This window comes from Xiphophorus couchianus, chromosome 7 (assembly GCF_001444195.1).
Source record: "Xiphophorus couchianus chromosome 7, X_couchianus-1.0, whole genome shotgun sequence".
In the NCBI taxonomy this organism is placed as follows: domain Eukaryota; kingdom Metazoa; phylum Chordata; class Actinopteri; order Cyprinodontiformes; family Poeciliidae; genus Xiphophorus; species Xiphophorus couchianus.
Genome location: NC_040234.1, coordinates 24780625 through 24807382, shown reverse-complemented (window position 1 = coordinate 24807382; position 26758 = coordinate 24780625). Strand labels below are relative to the sequence as shown.

The following is a 26758-nucleotide window of genomic DNA, read 5'->3' as shown; positions in this document are numbered from 1 at the left end:
ATCCATTCAAAAGAAACATATTTCACCAGACCATATCTTTCCTTTCACTTTTTTATGTGTAACACAGATCAAACATGTTCTTCAAATAAAAAATTTTTATTTAAGTAATATAAAAGATAAACCTATAACATATTCTCCCCCCTGATGATGCATTAAGTTTCTAACGCATCACAATTTCTACTACTTTAAATAACAATGTTTATGAAACAGGTTTATGATGTTCCCTGAGAAATTCTACCAAATTCAATGCTGCCTTTTTCCCAAAAGGGAAACTCGTCAAAACAAACAAAACAATTCATTTTAGCATGCTTTAAATCTTCAAGATTACTATTTTCCCAAAACACTTCACGTTACAGTTTTAAAGCTCCTTATCTCATTTTACTCTTATGATTGTCAGATAATTCATTTTACAAACTCCTCAAAAATTTTCACTAGTGTTTGACAAAGCGTGTTTACCAATTAAGACTCTGTGAAGGTTTTGCATAAACCAGCCAGAGAGACGTTGAAGAAAATTCAAAATATAGTCAATAAAAAAATCCAAAAAATGATAAATTAGGCCCATACTGAAATCAACATAACAAAAAAAAAAAACAATACAGGTAGTCACAGAACAACTCAAACACAAACTGACCTAACACAGACATGAGGGGACATTAGATAATGGCTGATCAGACCATTAACACACACTAAGGGGTAATTAAACACACAAAACCCTAACAAATACTGGTCAGTATATGACTAAATCTACAAATGAAAGAAAGTAATTAGTAATATTTAACAAAATAAAAGCACTGATACTTAAAGTTAACTAAATGAGTGCCCAACAAATAACCAACCAAAGAGTCAGACCAACGAAAACAATTCAAAAATAAAAATCCAAACTACTCACTACTCAATATATAAAGTAATATTAAAAGAAAACAGAAAATCATTACCAATAGTGTCTGTGTGTGACAGTCAGGACAGCTGTCACAGACTCAGTGATTGGATGCAAAAACTTACATTTAACATTTTCCACATTATTTCAATGCTCACTAAGTATTTGCTTGTTTAAACTATCTACACTAATCTGAGCAACCTCTATTGTCAGATCACAAAAGGAACTCTTAATTTTTCTACTGCTTTATTAGGCTTTGACACTCGAATCATCAGATATGTTTTAGTTTCTTCTAATTTTAAAATTTGAACTTAAAAACCTTTTGTCGTTCCACTACTAAAATTGTAACTTATATTCTGATATTTTGTCAGGAGGTACTTTTAGATGTTGGGAGAGAAAGTGATTTACATCACACCGTCTCGTTCTGTCTTGCAGAGCTACTGCAAGTGGGGGTTACTTCACACTTAAAAAATAGTGGTATGCAAAAAGGCTTCACATGTTAATTAGTTGAATCTAGTGGGGTAGCAGTTACAGCCCAACTCTGTGGCCCCCCCTGCGGAGCTGCTGCAAGGGGGCTGCAAGTCCCCTGATCTACATTATTCTCTTACAAAAGTTCCACCAGATCCTCTTTGATTAACCCATAAGTTATTTCTAACTTAATATTATCCTTCAACAACAAATTTTGTAAATTTTAGCAAACTTTTCTATATTCAATCAATTTCTATTTAACAAGAAAGTTACTTCTAATTTATTCTGTCTAAATCCTCAATAAGTCCTATAGATTTAATGATATTTTATCTATCCTAAAGTTTTGGTCAGTTTAAAAAGACTGATTGTGAAACTATCTAGAATCGGTTGCATACTGCAGTTTGTTGTTATCTGAGCAATGCCTCTTACAGTTAGAGCCTGTTTCTATTTATTTATTCACTTTTGTATCTATCTTACCATCCCCCCAGTTGAGACATGCAAAACCGCCATGGCTCAACATTACAGCCCACCTATATAAGTTTTTCGGCAAGATAGGCTTATTTGCAGGTCACTTATAGATTTGATCTTCTATTTTTGCTCCAGTTTTAATCCAAAGAACTTTTCAGGAAGAGCAACAGCTGCAACGGCTGTGTGTTTTGTATCTGTATACAGATAGGTCACTGTGATCTTAGCTGGAGTGACCTTGTTGAGCCTGTCTTCATAATTCTTGTCAGGCCCAGCCGCATTCTTGAACCAAAGAGTTATATGTAAAACTACAGGCCTACCATTCATGAAAAGAGTTATTTCTGGTCTTACTCTATCCATAGATAATAAATCCTGTAGATTTAATTGGACCTCTTCACTCTCTAAACTTTCTGATTCTAGTCATGCTGACTGATCTGTGTATTTTTCTGGGCAATTTCTAGCTATGTGTCCTTCCTTCCCACAACACCAACATCCTAAGTTGTTTTGTTTAAAATGATTTTGTCTGAAATTATTTTGTCTGTAGTTCCCTCTTCCCATTCTCCCTTTCTGTCCTCTGGGGTTTTGACCTCTACCCCTAAAGCTTCCTCTTCCTCTCCTTATAAAATATTGTGGGGGTGAGGGTAAGTCGGGATATAGTTTTGTTATTTTGGTATCTGTTAACTTCAGCTACTTCCCCTCCCCCTCCTGCTGCTTGCTGCTCCGCTGCCTGCCTTTTCACACTCATAAACCCGTCTCATCATCTTCCTTCCTATAGAACATCAAATTTTTTGATTTCTTTTCCCCCTCTTCTCTTTTTTGTGCTAATTCTAACCAAAATTTCACATCCTCATACCCTTCTTTGCGCATTTTCTTTAAATTTGACTTTGTTTTTTTTTTTGTTTTATTTTATCCTGCAGTACTGTTAGTTTTTATATATATTTATTTATTTATTTATTTATTTAGACGGCCGTCAAAGTTATAGTTTGTTATTCATTTATCTAAATGTTTAATTTTATGCGGATCCTGATTTTCAACATATTTCCAGTCATTTATTTTTAAACTGTCTGTTGGCTTATTCTTACTTATATTTTTTCTTATTTATAAAATTTAGCCCAGTTTGTCGACGCCTAGGGAGTCCTAAAAACTGGGGTTCTGTTCAGTAGGCCAGCAATTGAAACAACCTGTTGAGGTAACCCACGCTTCAACTCTTTCGAGTGGGGGTTCTTACCTCTGCATCCTCAAGAGGTTTGCTGGTTACAATCCTACTGTTTTATATGAGGTAAAATACCAAGTGGTATTTACACCTCCAAGCACTCGCACAATCACACACTTTTTATTTAATTTTTTCTTTTCCGTCGCGGAATTTAAGCGCCTGTTCGCGCAGGACTCCGTCGTCCTTTTTTGCAACGGGTATTCGTCGGGCCCCGTCTCCCAGAACAGGAAGGCACTAGGCTCCGTCCACCTAACCACGAAATTTTTACGGAAGGACTTCGGACGTCCTCAACGGATTTTGTGCACTATTTTTACCTGTTAGAGTCTAGAATTTACAGGGTTTTGTATTCGCGCAATGACCCCCAGTCAGTCGCCACACTTTTAAACAAGAATTCACTCACCCCCGTTGTCTTTCCCTGGCGCACCGTCAACCGTCAGAACCCAGCAGGCAGGTCGAACCTCAGCCCTTGAACAGGATCTGATAAGCTTCCACTAGGAAACTTGCCGTGCGCACGGTCTGTACCGAAGTCGACCAAACCTGCAGGAATCCCTCAGGTGTATTGGCGACCGGCAATCGAAGGACCAAATAATGTTGGGTCTAAATACCTATTAAACAAAACACAGGAAAGACAAGAGAGTTAAATTCTTTTTGTACTCGCGAGGAGAGCAGACAGAGAGATGCTTTCAGTTACAAATCTCCAACCGCTCTGAAAACACATCTCCCGCTCCCTCTATTTTATTGCTTTTTTAGGGGACCCTCTTACACTGAGCGCTTTAACTCTCAAAGGGAGGGGAAAACAATTTATCACATTGTTGCAGCGCTAATGACATTTACTATTAGACACATGTTATCTACACTCTAAATCTTTCTGCTCCAGTCGAGTACCAGACACGGCGTCGAGTACCACAGGAGAGCAGACAGAGTTGTCTCCGCTATCTCCATGAAGGCTTCACTGCTCTCTTTCTCAAAGAGGTCACAGGAAGGAATCATAATTATTCAACACACAGAGACATTACTTAGAATAGAGGAAAAAGAGAAAAAGCATATAATTAAACATTATCTAAATGTTACTACAAAGCTACATGATACAACGAATATTTGATAATTACTAAAAATACAATTTATCCAACAGTACTGTACAGTATTTTCAGTTTTAGATGCCAAGAACTCCTGACAGATTTCACTGGACTGCCATTCATCCCTGCTCACCACTTTAAACATCTGTTTTGGTTGATACAGTTTTCTACAGATGCCATTTGGCATTAGCTCTGCGATTGAGGTGTTCCAGCACATCGTGGAACAAATTTTCGCTGGATATCCCAGTGCCATTATTGTGGACAACATACTCATTGGTGGCAAGGACATTAAGGATCATGATGCCATCCTAAGAAAAGTACTCAACTGAGCCAGAGAGGTGAATCTAAGACTCAACCCTGAAGTTCAGACTGAACCAAGTTGGACATGTGTTTGTAAAAGCAGACCTATCAAAAACAAAGGAAACTAGAAATGTTGCATTTCCTGTGAAAATCCAAGTGTGAATGCTGCAGTTGGCGTTTGAAGCCAACTACAAAAGACTGGAAGGAATGTAAGAAATAGGCAGAAGCACCACAAGAAATGATATCTGCCACAGAGGGGAGCTGGTCCTTTAGTTGGAACAGCAGTAGAAGTTGTTTCAAACACTGCTGAATATGATATCTCAACATGAAGGTTATGTGGAGTTTCTGACAGGCTAACACTGTTTGCATTAGATTGTATTTTAATTTGACTTTAACAGTGTCCAAGTAATACCATCACATCATTTTGCAGAGTGAGCCATTTGTCTAAACTGCTAAAAAATTCAATAAAGATATTTTGGAGGAAAAAAAAATCTTTATATTTTGTACACTATTTTTTTTAATGGTGTGGTGAAAAGTATTCATTTTTACACATGTGGAATAGGCCTAAAACTGCATGTATATTTTCTCAGTTTATACTATTTTGAAAGAAATGAGTTTGAAAACTTAGAGGTCCACCAGTGTAGTTATGACTGTAATAAAAGACAGGAGACAGACAGTCAGATATATGGCATAGTTTTACTTCACATTTTTCCATTACAGAGTAAATCTTAAGTCTAAACACAGGTATTGGACAGCTTCTTAACACCGATACATGAGGCTGCATTAGCTAGTGGATACTGCATAGACACACACACACACAAACTCACTTACACACACTCACAAAAATGACTAAATTTTCCACTACAAAGTTCAATGTCCCACAACTGCTGAGCAGTCACAGAATGTAATGTGACCATGTGTTAGAAATGTCTTTAGGCCCCCCACCCCCTGTTTACTATCACATACAACCATTCACACTCACACCAACTCCCCTGTAGCTGGAAAGGACTTTGGGGTGTCTCACATCCTGTCCTCTCCACAACATCAGTGCTTCAAAGTGACGGGAATCCCGGAGCAGAGCTGATAAAGCAATCTAAACTTCACAAAGATTTATTGTAGTGGTTGGTTCCACATCCCATTAAAACAGCAGAAATCCATCTGAGCAGGATTCACTGATCAGCAGAAATATGGACTTGTGGAAATGTAAATGAGCCTCAACTTTCTAACTACACTGGGCTGCCAACACAAGGCTTTGTTTAAAAACAAAAAATATCCTCCATGTAAATGTTTGAGTAGTAATCCACATTTGATTCAACAACGTGTCACAGCCACAAGCAGGAGTAAAACGAGACCTCACCTCTCCCTGGTCTGCACACATTTCTCCTGCAAACGCAAAAACACAAACGGGAGAATTTTTTTTTCTCTCTCTAAAATAAAGCTCCAGCTCTACAAGATTTAAGACAGCAGTGATGAGATGGGGGCAATAAACTTCCTCTATGCCTCCTTGAGCTGTAAGGTGAATGGGACCGTCTTATCTCTGCAATCTAGTGTCCGTTCTGTTAACCTTCAGCAAACAAAGGGAATGTGTCCAAAAATAAAGTGATTCACTGGCACATATTTACATACACGATAAGAACAAGTGCACAAGCTCACTGAAATGAAGGGTTAACTCCGAGCGGGGCTGGGTGAAAGGAATGAACAGGAGGATCCCAACACGTTAAGTGCATTTTTTATTTATTTTTTTGGCAGGAATGCTCAATTTTCCTTTTGCAGCTTTGACCGCAGGGAATAGCATGTGCAAGTTGGGTGTAGTAGTGAATGGGTGTGCCATTAATAGCTACTCCCACTTGTCTTCAAGGAATGTTGCACATATCTTTTCCAAAGCAGCCAGGATGAGCAGAATGAGAACCCCAGCCCAACCACAGGACACACAAACACACACACTGTCTTTCACACTCGTGGCCATACACACACCAGCTACACAAGTAAACCAACAAAAACTAGATCGTAGCATCATGTTAATAAACAAGTAAAAGATGAACTGGAATCAGAATCTGGGACAAGGATAATGACAATAATATTGCTGCAGGCAGCGACAGCACTTTCCCTTATGTAGGTTACACCTTTTTTTTATTCCCCACCCCCAACTTAAAGACTCTTTGCTGGAGGCAGGAGGACAGGTGTGGGAGGGGTGCTGTAGAGAGAGAGGTTGCTGGTGGGGTGGGGGACAGTGGGAGTACTGGTCAGGGCCTGGACTCTAGAACTGCTGAGCCAGCAGCTCACAGAGACGCTTGGACACGGAGTCTTTGCTGCAGCGCAGAGTCAGGCGATACATCTGTAGAGACACAGGTGAATATAGTGACCAAGCTGAAGGAAATGGAACAGGTCACTTGACCCCATCTGGGATCCCTCTGGTACTACTATCTCAGGTATCTGCAGGTTTCAGCAAAACAAATTCAAGACTTTTCAAAACCACCATGAAAGAAATTTAAGACTAAAAAATTGTAAATATAGGGGATGGTTGGGGGTTCCTGCTGCATTACAATCAAGTATAGCAAAAATATGGCTCACTACATTAACTCCTGTAATGTCAAGCTTAAATAATACATAAATACCCTTACAAAAGTTTTTAACTCCTAGATCAAAAAATTAATTCAAGAGCAATATCTTGTTATAACTACAAACTTTCCCGTTATAACAAGATTTAAATGGAAATGCAAGACGTGTTCAAACAAGAAGGTTTTTCATTGTGACAAAATCCCATTGACAGATTACGACCTGCGTAGGGGATGCCTCCGACTCTCCTCCATCCTTTTCAGTTTTACTATTTCAACTTATCTTATTTAACAATTATTTCATATTTGGTTTTATCTGGTTCTGAATTTCAATCCAAACTCAGGCAGTTAAGGGTGTTTTCACACCTGGTAGTCCGCTAGATTGTTCGATTGGGGACCAAAATTGCAACATTTGTTACATTTTCAACTGCTGCTGTTCACCCTCACTCTGCACTGTGTCAAACTATCCAAACTAATTGGTAAAAAGCTACCCCTCAAACCCCTTGACTGTGGTGGCCCTGCACCAAGAACTACAAAAGGAAACAACACAAACCTCTGAAAAAGATCAGCACAACTTCCTTCTTCAAAAATGTAAACATAAATGGAGCGGTATCAGATTTTAGTGGTTAAACAATTTCTCCATTGATATACATTACTAGTGGGGGGAGAAGCAGGACTTCATAATTGTCTTTATTCATGCTTAACTGATAAACAAGCTTCCAGTCACTAGGTGGCAGCAGTGTTCAAACTGATCAACAGCCTGCCTGTTCAAACCAGTAGAAGTAGCTACACAGCACAATTGTAAATGGAGCAGAGGATATTTTGAAATATATCTACCATCAGAGGAGAGTGGAGAGATTTCTTTGTCAAATACAAGAATAAAGTCATAACATTACGAGAAGAAAGTCATATTAGTAGAAAAGATGAAATATTAATGGAAGAAAGTCATTAAACTAGGAGTAAAAAGTAATTTTAATTAAAAAAAAACATTCCTCAGAAGTTGTTTTGAAAACACTTGCTGTACTTAGTCAAATTGAATGAATGAAAGTGACAAGTCTTTTTGGGCAAAAGATCACTGCATGTTTGTGGCCCTACTTAATATTATAGTGTAAAATGAAAGATGTACCATACATTTCCGTTTTACAAAGATATACTTTTGTAATTTCAAATCTCTTCTAAAATATTACAAAAAGTGTAGAGAGAGAGGTCGCTGGTGGGAGGTCGTTTGACCTTTTTGTTGGCAGGTCAAACTGATCTAGTCTGGAACTGCTGCCAGGGGGCACACCAAATTATTCCAATGGACACAAAAGGATCCTAATCCCCATTTTGGACCCCACTGTCCTACAGTGAGCATAACAGAGCAGTGATATGAAAGAGAAGCACGAGATTCCAAGGTTAACAAGAGACTGACGTTCTGGATGTTCATACCTGAGCCTGAGCGTTTGGCTCCAGTCTTAGCAGACAGCCGACCTGCTGGCTCTTGGTCTGGATGACTCCAGCACAAACATAGTTCTCAGGGTTGGGGTCAACATTGTCCAATAGGGCCATTCCTAACCCCAGCAGCTGTGAGCAAACAGAGCAGTAACATTAACACACAAGGCATGATTTAGATGACTCCCAAAGAAACCAGGGGTACCTTTCTACACCATCTGAAACACTTCTATCAAACCCTACCTTTGCTTTGATTACTTCGGTATCCATGCTGTGGTTGGCCTTGAATATCTTTTGTGCTTCTTGTTGAGGCCTGAAGAGAGACAACCATTTTAAAAACATTTAATAATCACATTTATTTCTATATCATATTTCAGCAACAAGGCACATCAAAGTGTTCTACATTGTTAAAACAGTACAATTCATACAATTGACTGTATTGCCATACAGTCAATTGTGAAAACCAGTAGCAGGCATTGTATTTTGCCAAATGCCATAATTAAGATCATCAATACACATCCAATATATTGGTCAATGTTCCATTAATTGTAGTTCAAATCTAATTAGTTCACCTTAATTAAAATATGCAAACTCATTGCCTCAAAAAAACTTAAAGGAAACCTCTTATTTTTAGTAAGCAATACTCAATCAAATACAACTTACAAAAAATAACTAAGTTCATGTGACTTAAATTAAACAAACCAGTTTTCTTGACTGAGGCCTTCATACATGAGTTGTGCTTTATCCCTGCCCCACCGTAGCAGACCTCAGTAATTCCTTCCCACTTGAAAGAATTACTGATTACGGTACATCAAATATTATATATGTATTCAAAAAATATTCTGTTTGATAAAATATACAATAAAGATTAAATCACTCTCACTCTTAGCCATCACTGTCTTTTGCGGGTGTCTCTTGTGCTTCAGATTTACAGGAATACCAGAAACACAATACAAAGGTTCTGGCTGTGGACTTATGCATGTAAACAAATTCAATTAACTGTGTTAATGCCTACCATCAGCCCCCCAACCCCCAAAAAACATCAAGTTACTTGGCTGTAACCAAGCTTAAGATAAAATGATACATGGAGACTTCTGATGTTCTGTTATGTAAATGCGTTCTTATTCATGGAAACACCAGGATTATCTCTTTATCATGAGTCAGATGAGATAAATCACTGGCTCTAGAAAAGAAAAGCTTCAAGTAAAGCATTTGTATTTGGATGGATGCAGTGTTGAGCCAAAGTACTTGGAAAAAAACGCACAATTATCAAAAACTTACTTTTTCTAAATTAATACAACCCAAGTAGAATGAGTTGGAGAGACTTTTCAACTACAAATTCCAAGTATCTTACTCAAAGTGTTAATAGTAATTTGATGAAAACTGATTTTAGTCTGTTTACTATTTCCAATTAAATTCAATTTAGCATTTACAGTGCATGTTTTTAGTCTTAATTTAAAGGAACTCAGTTTTCAGCTTTTTTTCCATGACATTTGTTCAGGATTTGCACAGAAGCTGAATGCTGCTTCTTCATGTTTGGTTCTGAGTAGGCCTGTCACGATAGCAAATTTTGCTGAATGATTGTCTCAAAAATTATTGCGATAAACGATAATATTGTTTGAAGACCTTTTTACACTGATGTAATGGAAATGATGTAATAATGCATGCGATTTCCTGCCAAAGATAGATACACTTTATTTTCAAAAGAATATTTAACACTGGAGCTGATAAACATAATAAACAAAACAACCAAAAACAAAATGGATTCTCAGTCTCCATTAACAAAAAAATGTACTTGATAAAAACTAAACATAAAGCCAAAATGGAAATAAATACTGCATTCAACCAAAAGACTGCAGATTATGAAGTCTGTATATTATGTTGCCCTTCAGTAATAATTAGATTTAAATAGAGAAGATGGGCACATCGACTACCTGATGCAATAGTTCACACTACATGGCTTTTTGCTCCTATTTTTCCCCATACAACAATCTTAGATCATTGGTCTTTCTAAGAGTGTGTGGTGTGTTACGGTAGATCGTCGTTGCCGCTCCGATCTAAATCAGGGGTTTTTCCCCGACTGGAAGCTTTAACGCAGCCTGTTGAATGTGACAGGTAGCCAATCAGAAAGCTCGGATTGTGCTTTCTGAGGGGAAATTAGGTCGGGGAATCCCAAACAGCTGACACAGCACAACACAAAGTCCAGCGGACATTGGAGATGATATGTGGAAACAACATTAATGTTTATTAAACATGCAAAGAATATAGAAATGACAAGGGGAGGAGTTGGAGCGAAATTGCTACCGCAGTTGATAAACCCGGTAACTTTTCAGCTGTTCTTCATTAACGTGACATAAATAGGTTATAATGATTTTCATTCAGTCAGGACTTTACGCTGACACTAGCCACATGCATTGTAGGTAGATTGTAGTAAAGCATTGATTAATACCTGGTTTTAAAATTAGTTCACTGGACTTGTAGCCATTATTTTGTGCCCATTGTTGGACACCACACGGCAGGACCGAACCGTTATACCTAGGATTTCTGTCGGCTAATGTGTGATCTGTCAGGTTTTGAAAATGGGCCGACAGCTCTAAGATCGTGTAGTGTGAGCTGGGCTTTACTCTAAGGAAATGAGGAAGGAGGGTCAGTGGAGAGCACCGGAGTTGAGCCTTTTTTCACAGAAATAGAAAAAGGACGGAAGAGACGATAATGCCGATAATTGAAATGACGTCGATAGTTTTAATTTATTGTACGATGAATTGATTTATCGTTTATCGTGACAGGCCTAGTTCTGAGGATGCAAAGCAGAACCAGAACTAGAAGATCTGAGTGGTCCAGAAAGTTGATACAACAGCAGTAGTTCTTTAATGTACTTTGGTGCTAAGCCATTCAATAATTTATAAAATAACACAAGTATTTTAAAGTCTATTTTCTGAGTTACAAGGAGCCAGTGGAAGGAGCTTAGAACTGGGGTGACGTGCTCCATCTTCCTTGTTTTAGAGAGAACGTCAGCAGCAACGTTCTGGATCATCTGCAGTTGGTGGCAGCTGCCTAAAAATTATCTGCCTGTTTTTAGGCAGATAATTTTTAGGCAGCAAAACTTTTCTACAGCATTGACTGTAATTAATGGACACAGAGGTAAAGCTGAACTGTAAATCACAGATTGATTCAGGCCAATAGCCAATATGACTGGAGAGCCTAGGGAAGCGAGTCACACCCATCACACACACTCACTGGCTGAGCTGTTTCCAGCGCTGGAAGAAGTCTTGAGAGGCCATTTCAGTCGGCTGGAAGAACTTATTGATGGTGACCGGCAGTTTGAGAGTCAGGTTCTGCAGAGCTCCTCCATATCTGACAGTAGAAAAAACAACCCCCATCAGTTTAAAACATCATAGATGTGCTGGATAAAAAGAAAAGAAAAACCAAGAGTTTCTTAAAGCACGGAGGGGAGAAAACTCAGTTTTTCTGAGATGTCTCATCCATGCTAGTTAACCTCTACTTCCTGTTTATTACGGCCATGCATAGCATCAACAACTGACAAAATTATGCCCCGTGTAGACTGGTTGATTCACTCCAACCCAGTAGATGGAAACAAGCTTAATTTGCTTTTTTTAATTTTGACAACACTTCAAAAGTTTGCTTAAAATTCACAAGACAACTGGATGGAAATTAGGTCATACATGCAACCAAGTTCAGGGTTTCCCCCAGAAAACTTGCTAAGCCCAATGGTTGGGGCGCCGAGGTGGTCCACCGGCAGCCCACCGTGTTTTGTAGTAAAAGATGTTAAGTTGACAGGAAATGTAAAAATATTACTGGGTAAATATATGTTGCGGGAAGTGAGATGCTATTTAAACCTACAACTAGTCTGAAAAACAACAAATCAAAAAAATACAATTAAAACGAATATTAATTATTTGCACTTTTGTTTAATCCACATTAAGTCAGCAGCTCCAGAAGGCCCCAGGGTTTCAGGGGCCCATAAATGCTAATATTTTAAACACAGACCACAGATACATACATAAATGTAACATTTGTTTATTGAGATTATCAATGCTGCAGAATTTGATTTAATAGTTTCAGCATACATACATTTTAAATTGTTTAACATTTAAATGCAAGATTTTAAGGAGCTGGCAAGTTTGCTTTGTAAAACTTCAAATTGTTTTGTTAGCACAGCAACAAGCTGATGCCTTGAGTTTAATCTTTGACAATGAACTTTGTTTGTTCACAAACACAAATTAGTAAACTGCAATTATGACTTATTCCTTTTTAGGTTGGCAAATTAAACTACTTCCTCTCTCCCAGATTTAACTAAATCTAATGCAGAAGCTGTTAGAGGTGCTGATGTTTTTAGCAGCAAGAGGGGCCCTCAAGTCAGATTCTGCTCCAGGCATGATGAGTTAAACCCGCTGCATTGCGCAGAGATGTGCAACAAATGGGAGATTTAATTCAATACTGCTAATGTGGCTTTAGTAGCTCTTCCATTTTGTGTCTGTTGAGTTTTTAATAAGAGTCACAAAAACTGTTCTGACTCAAGTTTATGGGACGAGTTTTTCCTGATCTTCATGCCACCGTGCACATCAACTCTGGCTTACTAAATGGACAAACCATTTCATATGGTTTGTTGCATCGTGTAACCGGAAAAATAATACTAAAATAACCGGGCCGAACCTGCATGATGGTTAGGGCTGGTTCGTTAAACACTAACGCACCGGCCAACCGGGAACACATATATAAACTTTATCAGTGCAGACAGCCACACGCTGGGCAGCGTGTTGAGATGTAAACGCCGTACATTATTCTTTTTTCACAAATACAAATCATTCTCACTGCTCCCTCAACGCACTCCTCTGAAATCGCGACAAGTTATTCCTACGGTTCACATAGAGTTGTGCAACCAGAGCTAATGCGGCGGGGTTTAAACTCCTACCTTGATATCTCCAAAGAAACATAATTCCTCACAGGAAGTTGATGTAAATATCCATACAAGTGAGCATGTGTCCAGTTTGAGTGAAAAGAGGCGTGGTCCGCGCCGAGATAAACTTCATCAAGCAGCGGTGGCGCACGAGGCAACGTGCAGAGGCGACAGAAGTGTTATTGGTCCGCTCTCTGCCTTTAAATGCATAAAGTATAAAACTATCTTCTATAAACCTATATTTTAGGAATAAATCTGCTCCACCAGTGAAACGCTCAGAGCAACAAAGATGCTTGCAGTCCAGCTTAAATAATAATTTAAAAATTGTAAGCAATTTATTTTCTTCTTAGTATTATTTTCCTAAAAACATAACCAAGCAACACTTAGCCAGGCGGGGGTCCTAGTAAAGCATGGCGGGCTGCCAGGCTTATAATACAATGGGGGAAACCCTGAAGCAGGTTGCAGATAAAACCCATTTTAGCGCATGCTGCTCATGTCTGACATTTATGTTAAAAAGTAAATCTAAATCTTTGCTTTCACAGAATTTTGAGGTTAGCAATATTTGTATTCACTAGTTATTTAATGACTAAAGAGTAACAGTTTTATCATTCTCGATGCTTCAGCTACTACACCTAAACCAAACTGTGACTGTCAACATACCAGTTTGCTAGCTAGTGGAAAAGAAATCAAAGCTTACCTGAACTTGATGTTGAGAAGTGGAGCATCGGAGAAGTCTGTCAGGCACTCGATGTTCAGGACCTGCTGGATTTGTGCTCCACCCTCCACTAGTGGTTCCACTGGTTTGCTCTGAACGTTGAGCTGTAGACAGTTGTCAAGGACTTCCAACTACATACTTGAGTCAGCCTGTTGTTAATGTCCCGACATGGAGAAGAATGATAGCTACACATTTGAGGAGCATAACTGGCATTTTTATCTGTGTGTTTGTAAAGAGAGGGTGATCCAGTTTCAACTGGATGCTCTTCTTCAGCTTTCTTCTTCTACAGAAACTTTAACAAAGAATGGACAGAGTTTAGATCATTTAATAGATGTAATTAATAGTGTTAATTAATTTAAAGCATTTAAAACTTTGTGTATTCTGGTAACCTATTCCAAGGATATGAGTCTGAAGCTCTCCGGGACAGCTCACTGTGGTGGTAAAGCTGGCGAACTGTACTGATGTTTTGTTACCATAGAACAAATACATTCTCCCTGAGGAAGGAGAACACATTCACTGTTAACATGGAGAGGGAACAAAGAGATTTAAACTCAGCAGGCAAAGTCTCACACATTAACTGAGCCAAATTCATAGGAATCCTTGCAAAGATTTTCATTTCTGCAGTATGCAGACTAGGGGTTGCATGGCTTCATATTTTTAAAGTTGACAGAAACATGATAAAAGTCGAGTCAACGTTGACTAGTTGCACTGACATCAGGAATACTTCACAGCAACTTACAGGATTTACTAGCAAAATTAACAGCAAATATTAATAAAAAAAGTTTATAATAAGTCTATTATACAGAATTAAAAGAACAAGAATCAGAACATTATCTTGGACTTCTTTGTCAGCAGCAGAGCAGAAAGGGTCCCAAAAATTGCACAAAGTTGGGTTTGTTTGTTTTTTTCCTCCCTCGAACTGATGATATTAATGAGCGCATATCCTCATTTTGGATAGCTGCACATATAAGTAGGCCTGTCACGATAGCAAATTTTGCTGAACGATTAATTGTCTCAAAAATTATTGCGATAAACGATAATATTGTTTGAAGACCTTTTTACACTGATGTAATGGAAATGACGTAATAACGCATGCGATTTCCTGCCAAAGATAGATACACTTTATTTTCAAAAGAACACTAAACACTGGAACTGATAAACAAAATAAACAAAACAACCAAAAACAAAAATAAAATGGATTCTCAGTCTCCATTAACAAAAAATGTACTGAAAAAAAACTAAACATAAAGCCAAAGTGTAAATAAATACTGCATTCAACCAAAAGACTGCAGATTATGAAGTCTGTGTATACTATGTTGCCCTTCAGTAATAATTAGATTTAAATAGAGAAGATGGGCACATCGACTACCTGATGCAATAGTTCACACTATATGATTTTTTGCTCCTATTTTTCCCCTTATGACAATCTTAGCACGTTGGTCTTTCTAAGATTGTGTGGTGTGTTACGGTAGATCATCGTTGCTGCTCCGATCTAAATCAGGGTTTTCCCCGACTGGGAGCTTAAACTCCACCTGTTCAATGTGACAGGTAGCCAATCAGAAAGCGCGGATTCTCCTCCGTGTTTTCTGAGGGGAAATTACAGAAGAGAATCCCAAACAGCTGACACGGTGCAACCCGAAGTCCAGCGGATGATTCGTGGAAACAACATTCATGTTTATTCAACATGCAAAGAATATAGAAATGACAAGGGGAGGAGTTGGAGCGAAACCGGTAACTTTTCAGCTGTTCTTCATTAACGTGACGTAAATAGGTTCTAATGATTTTCATTCAGTCAGGACTTTACGCTGACATTAGCCACATGCATTGTAGGTAGATTGTAGTAAAGCATTGATTAATACCTGGTTTTAAAATTAGTTAACTGGACTAGAAGCCATTATTTTGTGCCCATTGTTGGACACCACACGGCAGGAACGAACCCGATCGAACCGTTATACCTAGGATTTCTGTCGGCTAATGTGTGATCTGTCAGGTTTTGAAAATGGGCCGACAATCGGCTGACAGCTCTAAGATCCTGTTGTGTGCGCTGGACATTAAACTTAGGAAATTAGGAAGGGAGGACTCAGTGGAGAGCACTGGAGTTGAGCCTTTTTTCATTCAGTGTCATTAGCTGAAAGCGAAAAAGGTCGGAAGAGACGATAATGCCGATAATTAAAATGACGTCGGTAGTTTTAATTTATCGTACGATTAATTGATTTATCGTTTATCGCGACAGGCCAACATATAAGAGTCAAATTATTATATTGACCACGATTGTGCTTTTGGAATATCATAAACCAAGCTTATTATGAACGCATTCCGTTTGACTGCAGTTAACCACAAACTCCTTTACAGCTGGTGGTTTCTCATTGTACCATAGTCCTGTGATGGCTTTTTTAGTTGGAGAAAGCAGTTTTACACAGTACTCATCGTATTTTTGAATTGTCATGTGCAACACATCCCAAATAGTGTCCTACATGATCTGGGTATTCCATATCCTATTTTTTTCCAAAGTAAAACATATGTTATACCAGTATCCAGTTAACTTTTGACAGAATTAGAATATTTGTGTCTATCTGACCAGAGTCAGATAGAGGCCTTGGGACCTTCTTTTCCCAATCTTCTTTCTTTGATAAGTTTTTAAAAATCAACTCCCTTGTGACCAACTACCTTTGGAACACAAAAATAATGTTTATCTTTCTCTGTATTAGAATGTTGGAACAACTGTATCAGACACAGACTTTAGGCATTTTGATGCTGGATCAACAGATGTAAATGGGCTGCATTTATATCCTGACCCCCAACTGCATTGCGTGACGTCGGTACTACGTCATCTGCGACCCAGCATTAGGATTCCATTGATGTCAAGGTGACAGCGAAACAATCCACCCAATATGATGGAACATGTTAATCCACACAAAGCATCGCATATTGATGCAGAGTAAACTCACCTAGGTTCTGTCTGTACTCTGACTTGATGCCAATCTGCAGAAGTTGATTTTCGAACAGAACCCCATTGTTCTTGCAGACAAACCTGGAGGGAGACAATTCATTTGTTAAAATGTACTTTCATGTTTACTTCACCATGTGTTCTTATTGTATCCCTGATATGGATGCTGTAATCTTTCAGACAGCAGTCCACCAGAGGAGGAGAGTGTTGCAGAACGTGGTAATCATAGCTTCAGTTGCTATTTATCTACACTAAAGCGGAGGGCAAAAAAATCTAAGAAAAATTGAATGATTGACAACAGTCAAACAACTTAAATAGAAGTAAATTTAAGCGAAAATGATGAGGATTATTGTTTTGCTTTAAAGAATTTGGATCAATTTTATCTTGAATATGAAATTAAAACTGGACAGCAAAAGGTGGACAAGTAAGAGATATTAGCTGCAGCCCTAATGCCTGGTTCACACGGCAAGAATTCAAAATTGCACATTTTCAAAACATGATTTTTTAAAACGTGACAATAAAAAAAGAATCTTAGCTACAACAGGTTTGGTCGTACAGTGTGTGGTTTCCAGGTGATTTCACTCACCAATGTTCAGATGTCTAGCAGAAAATCGATTATGTTTTTTTTTTTTTTGAGGGATAAAAAAATTATACAAAAAGAACAGTGTTGCAGTAAAGAAGTGGGGATGGCAGTGCACAACTTGTTACACTACCAAAGTGAGGTGAGTCCTGTTTTTTCTTTTTGTCCACAGCAACGCCAGAAAAAGAGTAGCCATAACAGTTGTTCTGTGTTTTGGATTCCTGTCTGTGTTTATATTGCCTTGCTTTCCGATTAGCTGCACGTCACATTCAACATTGTTATGTTATTGGTCAAGCCAATCCATTACACTGAATATCCCCCCATTTTAGATTGATGCAGTCCAGACGTCTTTCTGATCGGACCAGATCACTCTTAACACACTGTACACACCAGGAATATCTCTTAAGGTTATCCTAAGAACCATCCTGAAAATCAGGGTGTTCTTGAGATTGTCTGAAGGGGAGAAGCTGCACAAAAATTGGCAAATCTTGCCGGGTGAACTGGGCATAAACTACATAGCTGTAAATGGAATTACAAGTGAAGTTGTGGTGGAATATTGGCAAACAAAGCATCTAAAAGACAGGTTAGAACCCTGCCTAAAAGATGATTACTGAACACTGCAAAATGTACAGAAGACAACCTTACTTGTTAAGAAGCTCCTCTGCTTCAGATAAAGGAGGAGCAGGATCCTCAGAAGGAGGAGCAGAGCTGAGAGACCACAGGACAGCACAGGGATGAACAGGCAGCCCAGAGATGAGCAAACAGGATAATCCAAAAACAAGACGAAGAAGAGATGGGAGATCACAAAGCCATTGTTTTAACAGGACAGCAACAAAGAATCGAGAGGAGCCACAGGAGGGGAAGACAGAGGGACAAGGGAATAAAATGCAGAGGTTGTTAGTAAAAGCATTTTAACCCAAAATATGACATAATTAAACCCATTTAGTTAAACAGTTGTGCAACCCATTGGCATGTACTCTACATATGTCTGGTAATTCTCTCAAGCTTTACAGCTGTGCTGAAGCAAATGGAAAAGGAATGAAAGGAATAGATATTGTTTGAGTCATTAATTCTGCATTCTATATGCAGACTTCCCTGTACTGTGACAGCGTTCAAAGTTTCATGCCATGAACTGCATTTTAAAAAGAAAAAACATGCAGGTGTCTCCATAGCTATTGCTGGATTTCAAGCAATTCATTCTTCTGTTTACTGTGTGATTGCCTGATTAGAGAGGACAAGAATCTTTTAGACTTAGTAGGAAAATGGGATTAATAAAGCAATGAAAACAGCTAATGCATAAATAAGCACAAAGAACTAAAGATTAAAGAGGTCCACCAATACGAGTCTTTTCATTTTTGATGGGATACAAATATTTAAAATGCAACATGGCTAGTACCTATAGTAGCTATTTTTCTGCCCTTTTGTCTCATTCTCAATTGTTTTGGCCTGTTATTAAAATTTTGCTGCCATCTTTCAGATGAAACATGGAGACTTCTGATGTTCTGTTATGTAAATGCGTTCTTATTCATGGAAACACCAGGATTATCTCTTTATCACGAGTCAGATGAGATAAATCACTGGCTCTAGAAAAGAAAAGCTTCAAGTAAAGCATTTGTATTTGGATGGATGCAGTGTTGAGCCAAAGTACTTGGGGAAAAAAAAACCGCACAATTATCAAAAACTTACTTTTTCTAAATTAATACAACCCAAGTAGAATGAGTTGGAGAGACTTTTCAACTACAAATTCCAAATAACTTACTCAAAGTGTTAATAGTAATTTGATGAAAACTGATTTAAGTCATTTTACCATTTACAGTTCCACTGATACAAACCAAAATAAAAACCCTAGGAGAAATGCTTTGTCAGTTTGAGAGATGTTTCTACTTTATAAACGGTGTGTCTAGCTGCTGAACTTCTCTCTGATATGATTGACCTTTGTTAACTTCTAAAAGAGCCCAGCAGCATTAAATTGTAATTTGACTCCACCGTGTCTCCTAAATCTTTCCAACAGCTATATCTTCTTAATACATCAGCCGATCTGCACCAGATTTTTTTTTGTGCGTCATCAGGGAGCACTGCTCAACACATTGGTGTGCAAACTGCACAAGAGCTGTTGACTACGGTGAGTGGGTGGCGTTGCTGGAGCTCCTGCGGTCACCATGAGGCTGGAGGGCCTCCAATGCTGCTTGCAACTTTACTTTTAATTGTATTTTTTATATTAAACTATTTAAACCAACAACTACATAGTTGTTGGTTTAAATAACATTTCCCTGACAATGTCTTCCCATATTATATATAATTACTCTGTAATATTTTACATTTCTGTCAACTTAACGTCTTTTAATACGAAAACACGGTGGGTCGCTGGTGGACCGTCTCCGTGCCCCGACCACCGGGCTTAGCTAGTTTTCTGGAGGAAACCCCGTAGTTGCCTTAAAAAGTAACTTCATCTATGATAACTCATTGAAAACTTAAACTTTGTTACTTTACTGATTACTTGATTTTAAAGGCAACTTTGTTAGATTACAAGTTTCTTTATTAGTTAGTTTCAGCAGTTGCCTACAACAGTTGGGGAACATGATGGAATGGATAATATTGGGTGTTTTCATATTTGCCATATTATAATTTATAATATGAGAAAAATATCTTGTACTAGCAGATTATTTCACTTGTAACTAGTACTATTTCATCAAAATCAAGAATTTCTTGACTTGGAACCAGCCCGTATTTTCTACTGAAAATTGACTTGTACGTTAGCACACTTGAATTAAAACAAAACTAAGAAATTTCCACTAGAAACTAGACCAATAAAACTTGATGAGATTGTGTTTTTTACCGTGCATGACTTTTCACAAAACTCCTTACACCATCAACTTAGCCATTTTTAAATTTGAAAAAAAAAAAGAGTAACAAAGACATATTGTTACATATATTGTTTGAGAAAAACAAACAAGCAAAAAAAAACTAAAACTTTGTGTAACTGGTGTCCAAAATGTGTCAGATGGAAAGAAGTGCAACCAAAAACAATTAACCAAAGGTTTTCTTTCATGACAGCTGATTATGGCAATGTTGCTGTTCAGAGGGAATAACCATCACCACATCAGATGTCTAAATAAAGCTAATGTGCTGGTAAGGCTTGCCACTCAGTAAGACAGCATAATTATACAGGCTAGTTTAACAATATGAATTGACGAGGTGCCACGTTTGTATTTCTTGATTAAGTCTACTACAGGGACCTTACTCCGAGTCACCAGAACCCTCCACCAAAAGAGGATCGGAGGTCTCAGGGGGTTGTTCCAGATCTCTGTCAGTATACAATCACGATAGAGGACAGGGAACAAACACACAGTCAAGTCAAAACACACACACACACACACACACACAAAGAGGGAAATAAGAGAAAGGGGAAGGAGAGAAAAAGACGAAAGACAGTCACATACAGAGCAAGATAACAAATCAAGTGTTACAGATCTGCCAACCCTGAAGTCTAAATCAGTGATCAGTCCTCCAATCAGATTGCTACAGAAAAGTTTCTCTTTTGTCCTAAGGTTTACCTTACAAGACCTCAAGTTGAAGAAAAATAAAATGAGTCCTGACAGAGAACTTTATGTTGAAGGTATTTCAGTTTTCTGGCCAGTATAGGAGACTAGCATCATAGGTCTCTGATTAAACCAACAGTGTCACACAACCAACGCTACTTTAAAGACAAACAGAAGCTTTTATTTTACTTAAGTCTAATTTTCTGAATAAAGAACTGGTTGGTGACAAGAATCAGAATTTAAAATAAACTCTCCCTGACCACCGGTCAGTCTGGCTGGATCTGGAAATGTTAACAGCCTCAGTGAGGGAAAGGGTTTATGATCCCAAAGGATTGCATATAGAAACTCATACAGTCCTGTTGATCATGCCAAATCAATAATATAATCTGACAAAGACTTTAAAATGTCAATTCAAGGTGGAGAATTGCTTTGACTTTGTTTTAAACTGCTTGTCAAGTTGAAACAAAGACAAAATGATTTGGTTTTAGAATTATGTCTTTATATGTCCCTCAGATATAATTAATGATATCTCACAACAGAAAGGCAATAACAAAATATCTTCAATGTTATTTATAATCCTTAAGGAAAATTTAAAATAAATCTGGCCAAAGCTTTAGAAAAACGAGAAATTGGAAATTGACAGTCTGATCCATGCAGCTCCAATAGTTAAAACATTAGAGCCACAGCTTGTGTTTAAGGGACTTTAGACTGCAGCAGTGTGTAGGCAGTGTGCTGTTTGGATTTTAGCTTTAAACCTTCAGCTCATTTAACTTCGATCTAGAACTAGACTGCATAATAAGATGATTCCAACACCACCTGTATGAGCAAGGTTCATGAAAATATTAGTGGTTCAGAAATGAAGGCCAGGAGGAAACCTGATTTGAAGTTCATTCTTTAATGACTTTTGGACTGATAATCTTCAGGTTGACAGGTCTGAATGAGACAAAGATAAACCAAAGACATACAGAGCCAACAGACTCACAACACAACCAACACAAACACACTAACCTATAAACACCAACAGACCACAGCCTGTTGGTGACCACAGCCAGACATTCACTTTTTTGACAAGTGAATGTCAAAAAATTTGCATATTGTTACTTTTGTCACTCATTTCAGAAATACTGGAATTCATATTTACTTCATAGTAGGGGTTGCACCAACTAGTCGACTAGTTGATTCTTTACTCTGCAATAACTTTTTATGGGGCTACTCAACTAGTCGCAATCACGTAACAAAACTGAATTTTCAAAAAAAAAAAGACAGATGAACTAAGTGAGTTCATCAAACAGTTCAAATTGTTTACAAATGTAAATTTAAAAAAGGGTACTGCAAACTCCAGCAAACGCTATACTGCAGGTGTCTCAAACTCCAGTCCTCGAGGGCTGCAGTCCTACAGTTTTTAGATGTGCCACAGGTACAAAACACTGGAATGAAATGGCTTAATGACCTCCTCCTTGTGTAGATCAGTTCTCCAGAGCCTTAATGACCTAATTATTCTATTCAGGTGTGGTGCAGCAGAGGCACATCTAAAAGTTGCAGGACTGCGGCCCTCGAGGACTGGAGTTTGAGACCCCTGCTATACTGGATTAGGGGCATTGCATGTCACAGTGGTTAGCGCGGCGCCCTGCATATAAAAAGGCTGTAAATCGCGGTAGTCTAGGGTTCGACTCCCAGGCTTTGTTCCCTTGGCCACGTCTCTCTCTCCTGCCCCTCTTCTCTTAGCCCCCTTCCTGTCAGATTACGGTCAAAGAAAGGCCACTTCTTAAAAAAAAAAAAAAAAAAAAGACGAAGTAATAATTAAAAAAACACTAGGGCAATACTGTGCGGCAATGCGGTATGATGTCACGCTTTTAATCCATCCAACTGATCAGTGTCACCCTGTGTGTTGAAGCTTCTAAGCTGGCAGCTTCATGCTTTTATAAAAACACTATTTTACAACATCTTTAAATGAAGTTCAGGATGCATTCTGAGGATCTGACAGAGGCTATATGTGCAGCCATCTGCATGTCCGCTCATCCTGCAAAGTCAGCGAGCCGCTGCTGAGTCAGCGGAATGTCCTGCTACACATTGGGGCAGGGGAGCAGCACTGAATTTAATTGTAGTCAATGCGTTGCAAGACTGCAATTATGAAAGTGATGCGCTCATAATTGCAGTTCATACATTTTGTTTATGATCATCACAACCAGCTGGTGTTCAGAAAAAAAGTCAGTCTCTATTTTGTGCAGCTTTTCAGACCACCTCTGCTCCGCTGCTAATGAAGTCTGAGATAATGTTCTGATTCTTGTTCTTTTAATTCTGCATAACAGACTTAGGCTTAATATTAGCTGAGATTTTCTTCAATATGTGCTGTGAATTTACCAAACAAAGCCTGTAAGTTGCTGTGAAGTATTTTTGCTTACGTTTTTATTATGTCACTGCAGCTAGTCAACGTCAACTCGACTTTTAACCCGTTGTAGTCAACTTTAAAATATGTTGTTCAACCCCTACTACATAGTGAAACATTTTAAGCTTTTTGTCTTGCAATCTTAATGATTAAGATTAAAAGCAGTTAATAAAAACCCAAAATTCAATCTCAGAACATTTTGATTTTGCAAGAACAGTTTAACCATATTCATTGAAAGTCAAGTGGAAGGAAAAATGTTGTGTTAATGTTAGATGGGCCTAACCAGAACCCCATAGAAATGCTATGGAGAATGGTCAAGAGGAAAATGAGAGACACCAGAAGGAACAAAGCAAGTCACCTGAAAGCAGTCATGTGTAACTGGTAATTAATCTATAAAAAAAATATGTATAATTTAAGAGTTTCACTTTCTGAAATGACTGAAATTTTTAAAAACTTTTTCCAGACACTCATTTTTGGAGCTTTACTTGAACACTGGTCAACATCAACAGCACATGGCGTGCTGTATATGTGATGGTCCAGTACGTGATCTGCTATTTATGAATGCTAAGGATAGTTAGGAGTGACGCAAACAGAAAAACACATCTGTTCATGTCCACTTGTAGTAGTTTTTTAAAGTTATTTTGCTCTTCTAAAAAACGCTGCAATAGCCTTAGTGGGATTTTCCTTCAAGAAAGGAGTGCTGCTTTAAGAAACTTTACAGTGAAATCCTTTTAGTGGAAACAGATGTACAGCAGGTAATTCCCTCCTTACTGGACGGAATTTTGCTTTTTTTTTGGTTACACTCTCAATAGTGCATTTCTCTTAAGAAGATTAAATCGTTCAGACTAGCTCGTGACCAATCAGTCATTACATGAATAACATAAATAACTAGAGGTGCAGTCATTCATACTGGACTTTATCTGGACGATTCTGAACCTGCTGATGAACAGAGTAGGATTTTCACCTGAGGAAGCCGTCATCGTTCACTGCGCCAGAAGATGCAGTGGGTCCCGCCTCTGAAAAAACATCCACCAGTAGACTGCCTGAGCTGGCTGGAGCGCTAACTGGAACCGCAGAACGAATCCCCAGCAAGTCAGCTGATGGAGATGGGGTAGACTGGAAAACATGGAGACATGGAGTACAATCTGACCAGGGAAGGGGCTGGTAGAAAACAAAGGAAACTTACTGCATTAGAGGCAGCCATGACTGATGGGTCCGGTCCCCGTTCTCCTGCTCCATTCAACTCGCCGCTCTCTCTTTTGCTGTCTTCTAGCTCAGTTACAGAAACTGCCCCTGGCCCCTTCTTCTTCTTTAGCTTAGCAAGAATTGATGACTCCCTTTCAGGGAATGGAGGCATCTCTTCCAAAACAGTGGCCTGAGAGAAAGGAGACCAAAACCTTTGCAAGTGGAATTCTTTTACACGGCTGAGTTTGATCAAAGCGGGCGGTTGGAGCTACCAGGACATCCGTGCTGGCAATAGAAGAGAGCTTCAAATACTCCACAGCTCGCTGCTGCAGTTCAACATCTGAGTTGCGGATCTGGCTATCGCAGCGCAACACCTCCTGGATTGTGGCCTTAGTTTCTGGGAACAGGTTAATAAACTTGATGTAAGCCGACAGAAGAAGGGCACGGGTCGGCACAGAGCACAGGTGGAACTTAGAGTGGAGAAGGTTGAACTGGACCAGGGGACTAGAGAAAAAAAAAACAACAAGGTAAACATTAAGCCTCAAATATCAGATGTGTACAGAGAAATACAAAATGGAACGTACCTGGACCGGGGGTCCCCAGCAATCAGATTCCCAAATTCTCCCAGAATGTAGCCTCCAACCTTCACCATATTCTCATGGCATGCCGGGGCTTGCAGGGCCTGCAACAAAATCATCCCACTTTCATATATTTAAGCTAAAAGAGCTTTTTAATAGCTTGGTTGTTTGAACGTGAATGGAAGAGTGGTTGACCAAGACATTATTAAACATCTGATGAGCATGTTGAGTTATGTCTGCTCTAAGAAACATTTTTTAACTTCTAGTGTTGCCTCTACCACTACAGCTCTAGTGCCCTAAAGATTTACATTGTAAGCAAAAGCAAAGTGTTAAATGCATTTCTTTACAAATGGAAGTCAAAGGACTCAAGTTTGGATGGATAAATAATGGTTGTTGATTTCATTCAGCAAACTACACCTGTCACACTGGTAAAATGGTCATTATACAGCAAAACTAAGAAATGTAAATTTTATACTAGAAACTAAAAGCATTTTTTTTTTCAATTAATAGCAAGTACTGCCAAAAAGCTCTAACCACCACCACTCCTTGGTATTTAAAGTTACTTTTTCAAAGTAACTATCCCATCACTGATCACATTGTAACAAAACCACTACGTTTGTTTTTTTCTGAATAAATACATTAAAGAGTAAATGTATCAAACTGTTTTGTAGAACAGTTGCTGTTATTTCATTGTTGAAATTATTCTGAATCTCCACAGTTTAAAACTGATTTTGGGCAGTATCATGCTGGTTTAAGGTGTGGTTGAAATTAGTAAATAAAAAGGGTTGTGTGCGTCGGCACAAACGGAGAGGGAGACACACACCGTCAGATCTGTGCAGCAGGGAGATTTGACTTGATTGAATGTTTAGAACAAGTTAAAAAAAAATTTAAAAAGACATAAAACAACAATCAAAGTTCGCCCCAGCGCCGCAGAACGTGCACTTAGAAATCAGATCGGAGATTGCACCCAGGAAACGCCGCCCGGTGCAAGAGGACACCACCGAGGGGAAAGAAAGACGCTCCGGGTGAGATCAGGACTTTACTTTTCTTTTGGGGAATTTTTGGTGGGGGGTGCTGGGGGAGAGGTTTGACGTTTTGGATTTTTCATTTAGGATTGGGACTTTGGATAAAAACAGAGAAAAACTTCCAGGACTTTGTTTTGTTTTTTGAGGATATGGAACTCCTTTGCGGACATTATTCTCTTTAAAGAACGAACGGGAAATTTTGGACATTTAATTATTTAGGTTTTTTTGCTGATATAAACAGTGATTTAAATCTAACCTATAATTATTTTTTGAGGGATTTTTGGTTACTGATCTATTTATCAGAATAACTATTATTATTTCTTAGTATTGTGATTTCTTTGAATAAATCATTGTTGCCAAAAATCAACAAATTTCATATTGAGTGGTTGGATATTTATTTTCTTATCAAATTAAATGGTGTAACATATTTTACCTGATTCCTGTGACAAATCCCCTTGACTATATTGTGAGTTCCACTTTAAATCAAGCTGAATTTTACA

The 26758-nt window shown here is 38.4% G+C and overlaps 1 protein-coding gene across 3 annotated transcripts in view; it reads right to left on the bottom strand.

The window, feature by feature from the left end:
- Positions 1-5075: 5075 nt before the first annotated feature.
- Positions 5076-26758, bottom strand: part of ap2a1 (adaptor related protein complex 2 subunit alpha 1) — a 34288-nt gene continuing 12605 nt past the window's right edge. Inside the window, exons 10-22 of one of the 3 annotated variants that reach the window (XM_028022619.1) lie at positions 25240-25337; positions 24928-25159; positions 24657-24845; positions 24435-24586; positions 20787-20849; positions 18191-18253; positions 16967-17049; positions 14423-14512; positions 14001-14124; positions 11623-11739; positions 8629-8698; positions 8383-8517; positions 5076-6734 (exon numbers count right to left, since the gene is read on the bottom strand). In XM_028022619.1, coding sequence (XP_027878420.1) covers positions 6657-6734; positions 8383-8517; positions 8629-8698; positions 11623-11739; positions 14001-14124; positions 14423-14512; positions 16967-17049; positions 18191-18253; positions 20787-20849; positions 24435-24586; positions 24657-24845; positions 24928-25159; positions 25240-25337 — 1494 coding nt within the window. In that variant the 3' untranslated portion in view covers positions 5076-6656. The remainder of the gene's footprint in view (positions 6735-8382; positions 8518-8628; positions 8699-11622; positions 11740-14000; positions 14125-14422; positions 14513-16966; positions 17050-18190; positions 18254-20786; positions 20850-24434; positions 24587-24656; positions 24846-24927; positions 25160-25239; positions 25338-26758) is intronic. The other 2 variants (XM_028022620.1, XM_028022621.1) reach the window with 2 other exon arrangements.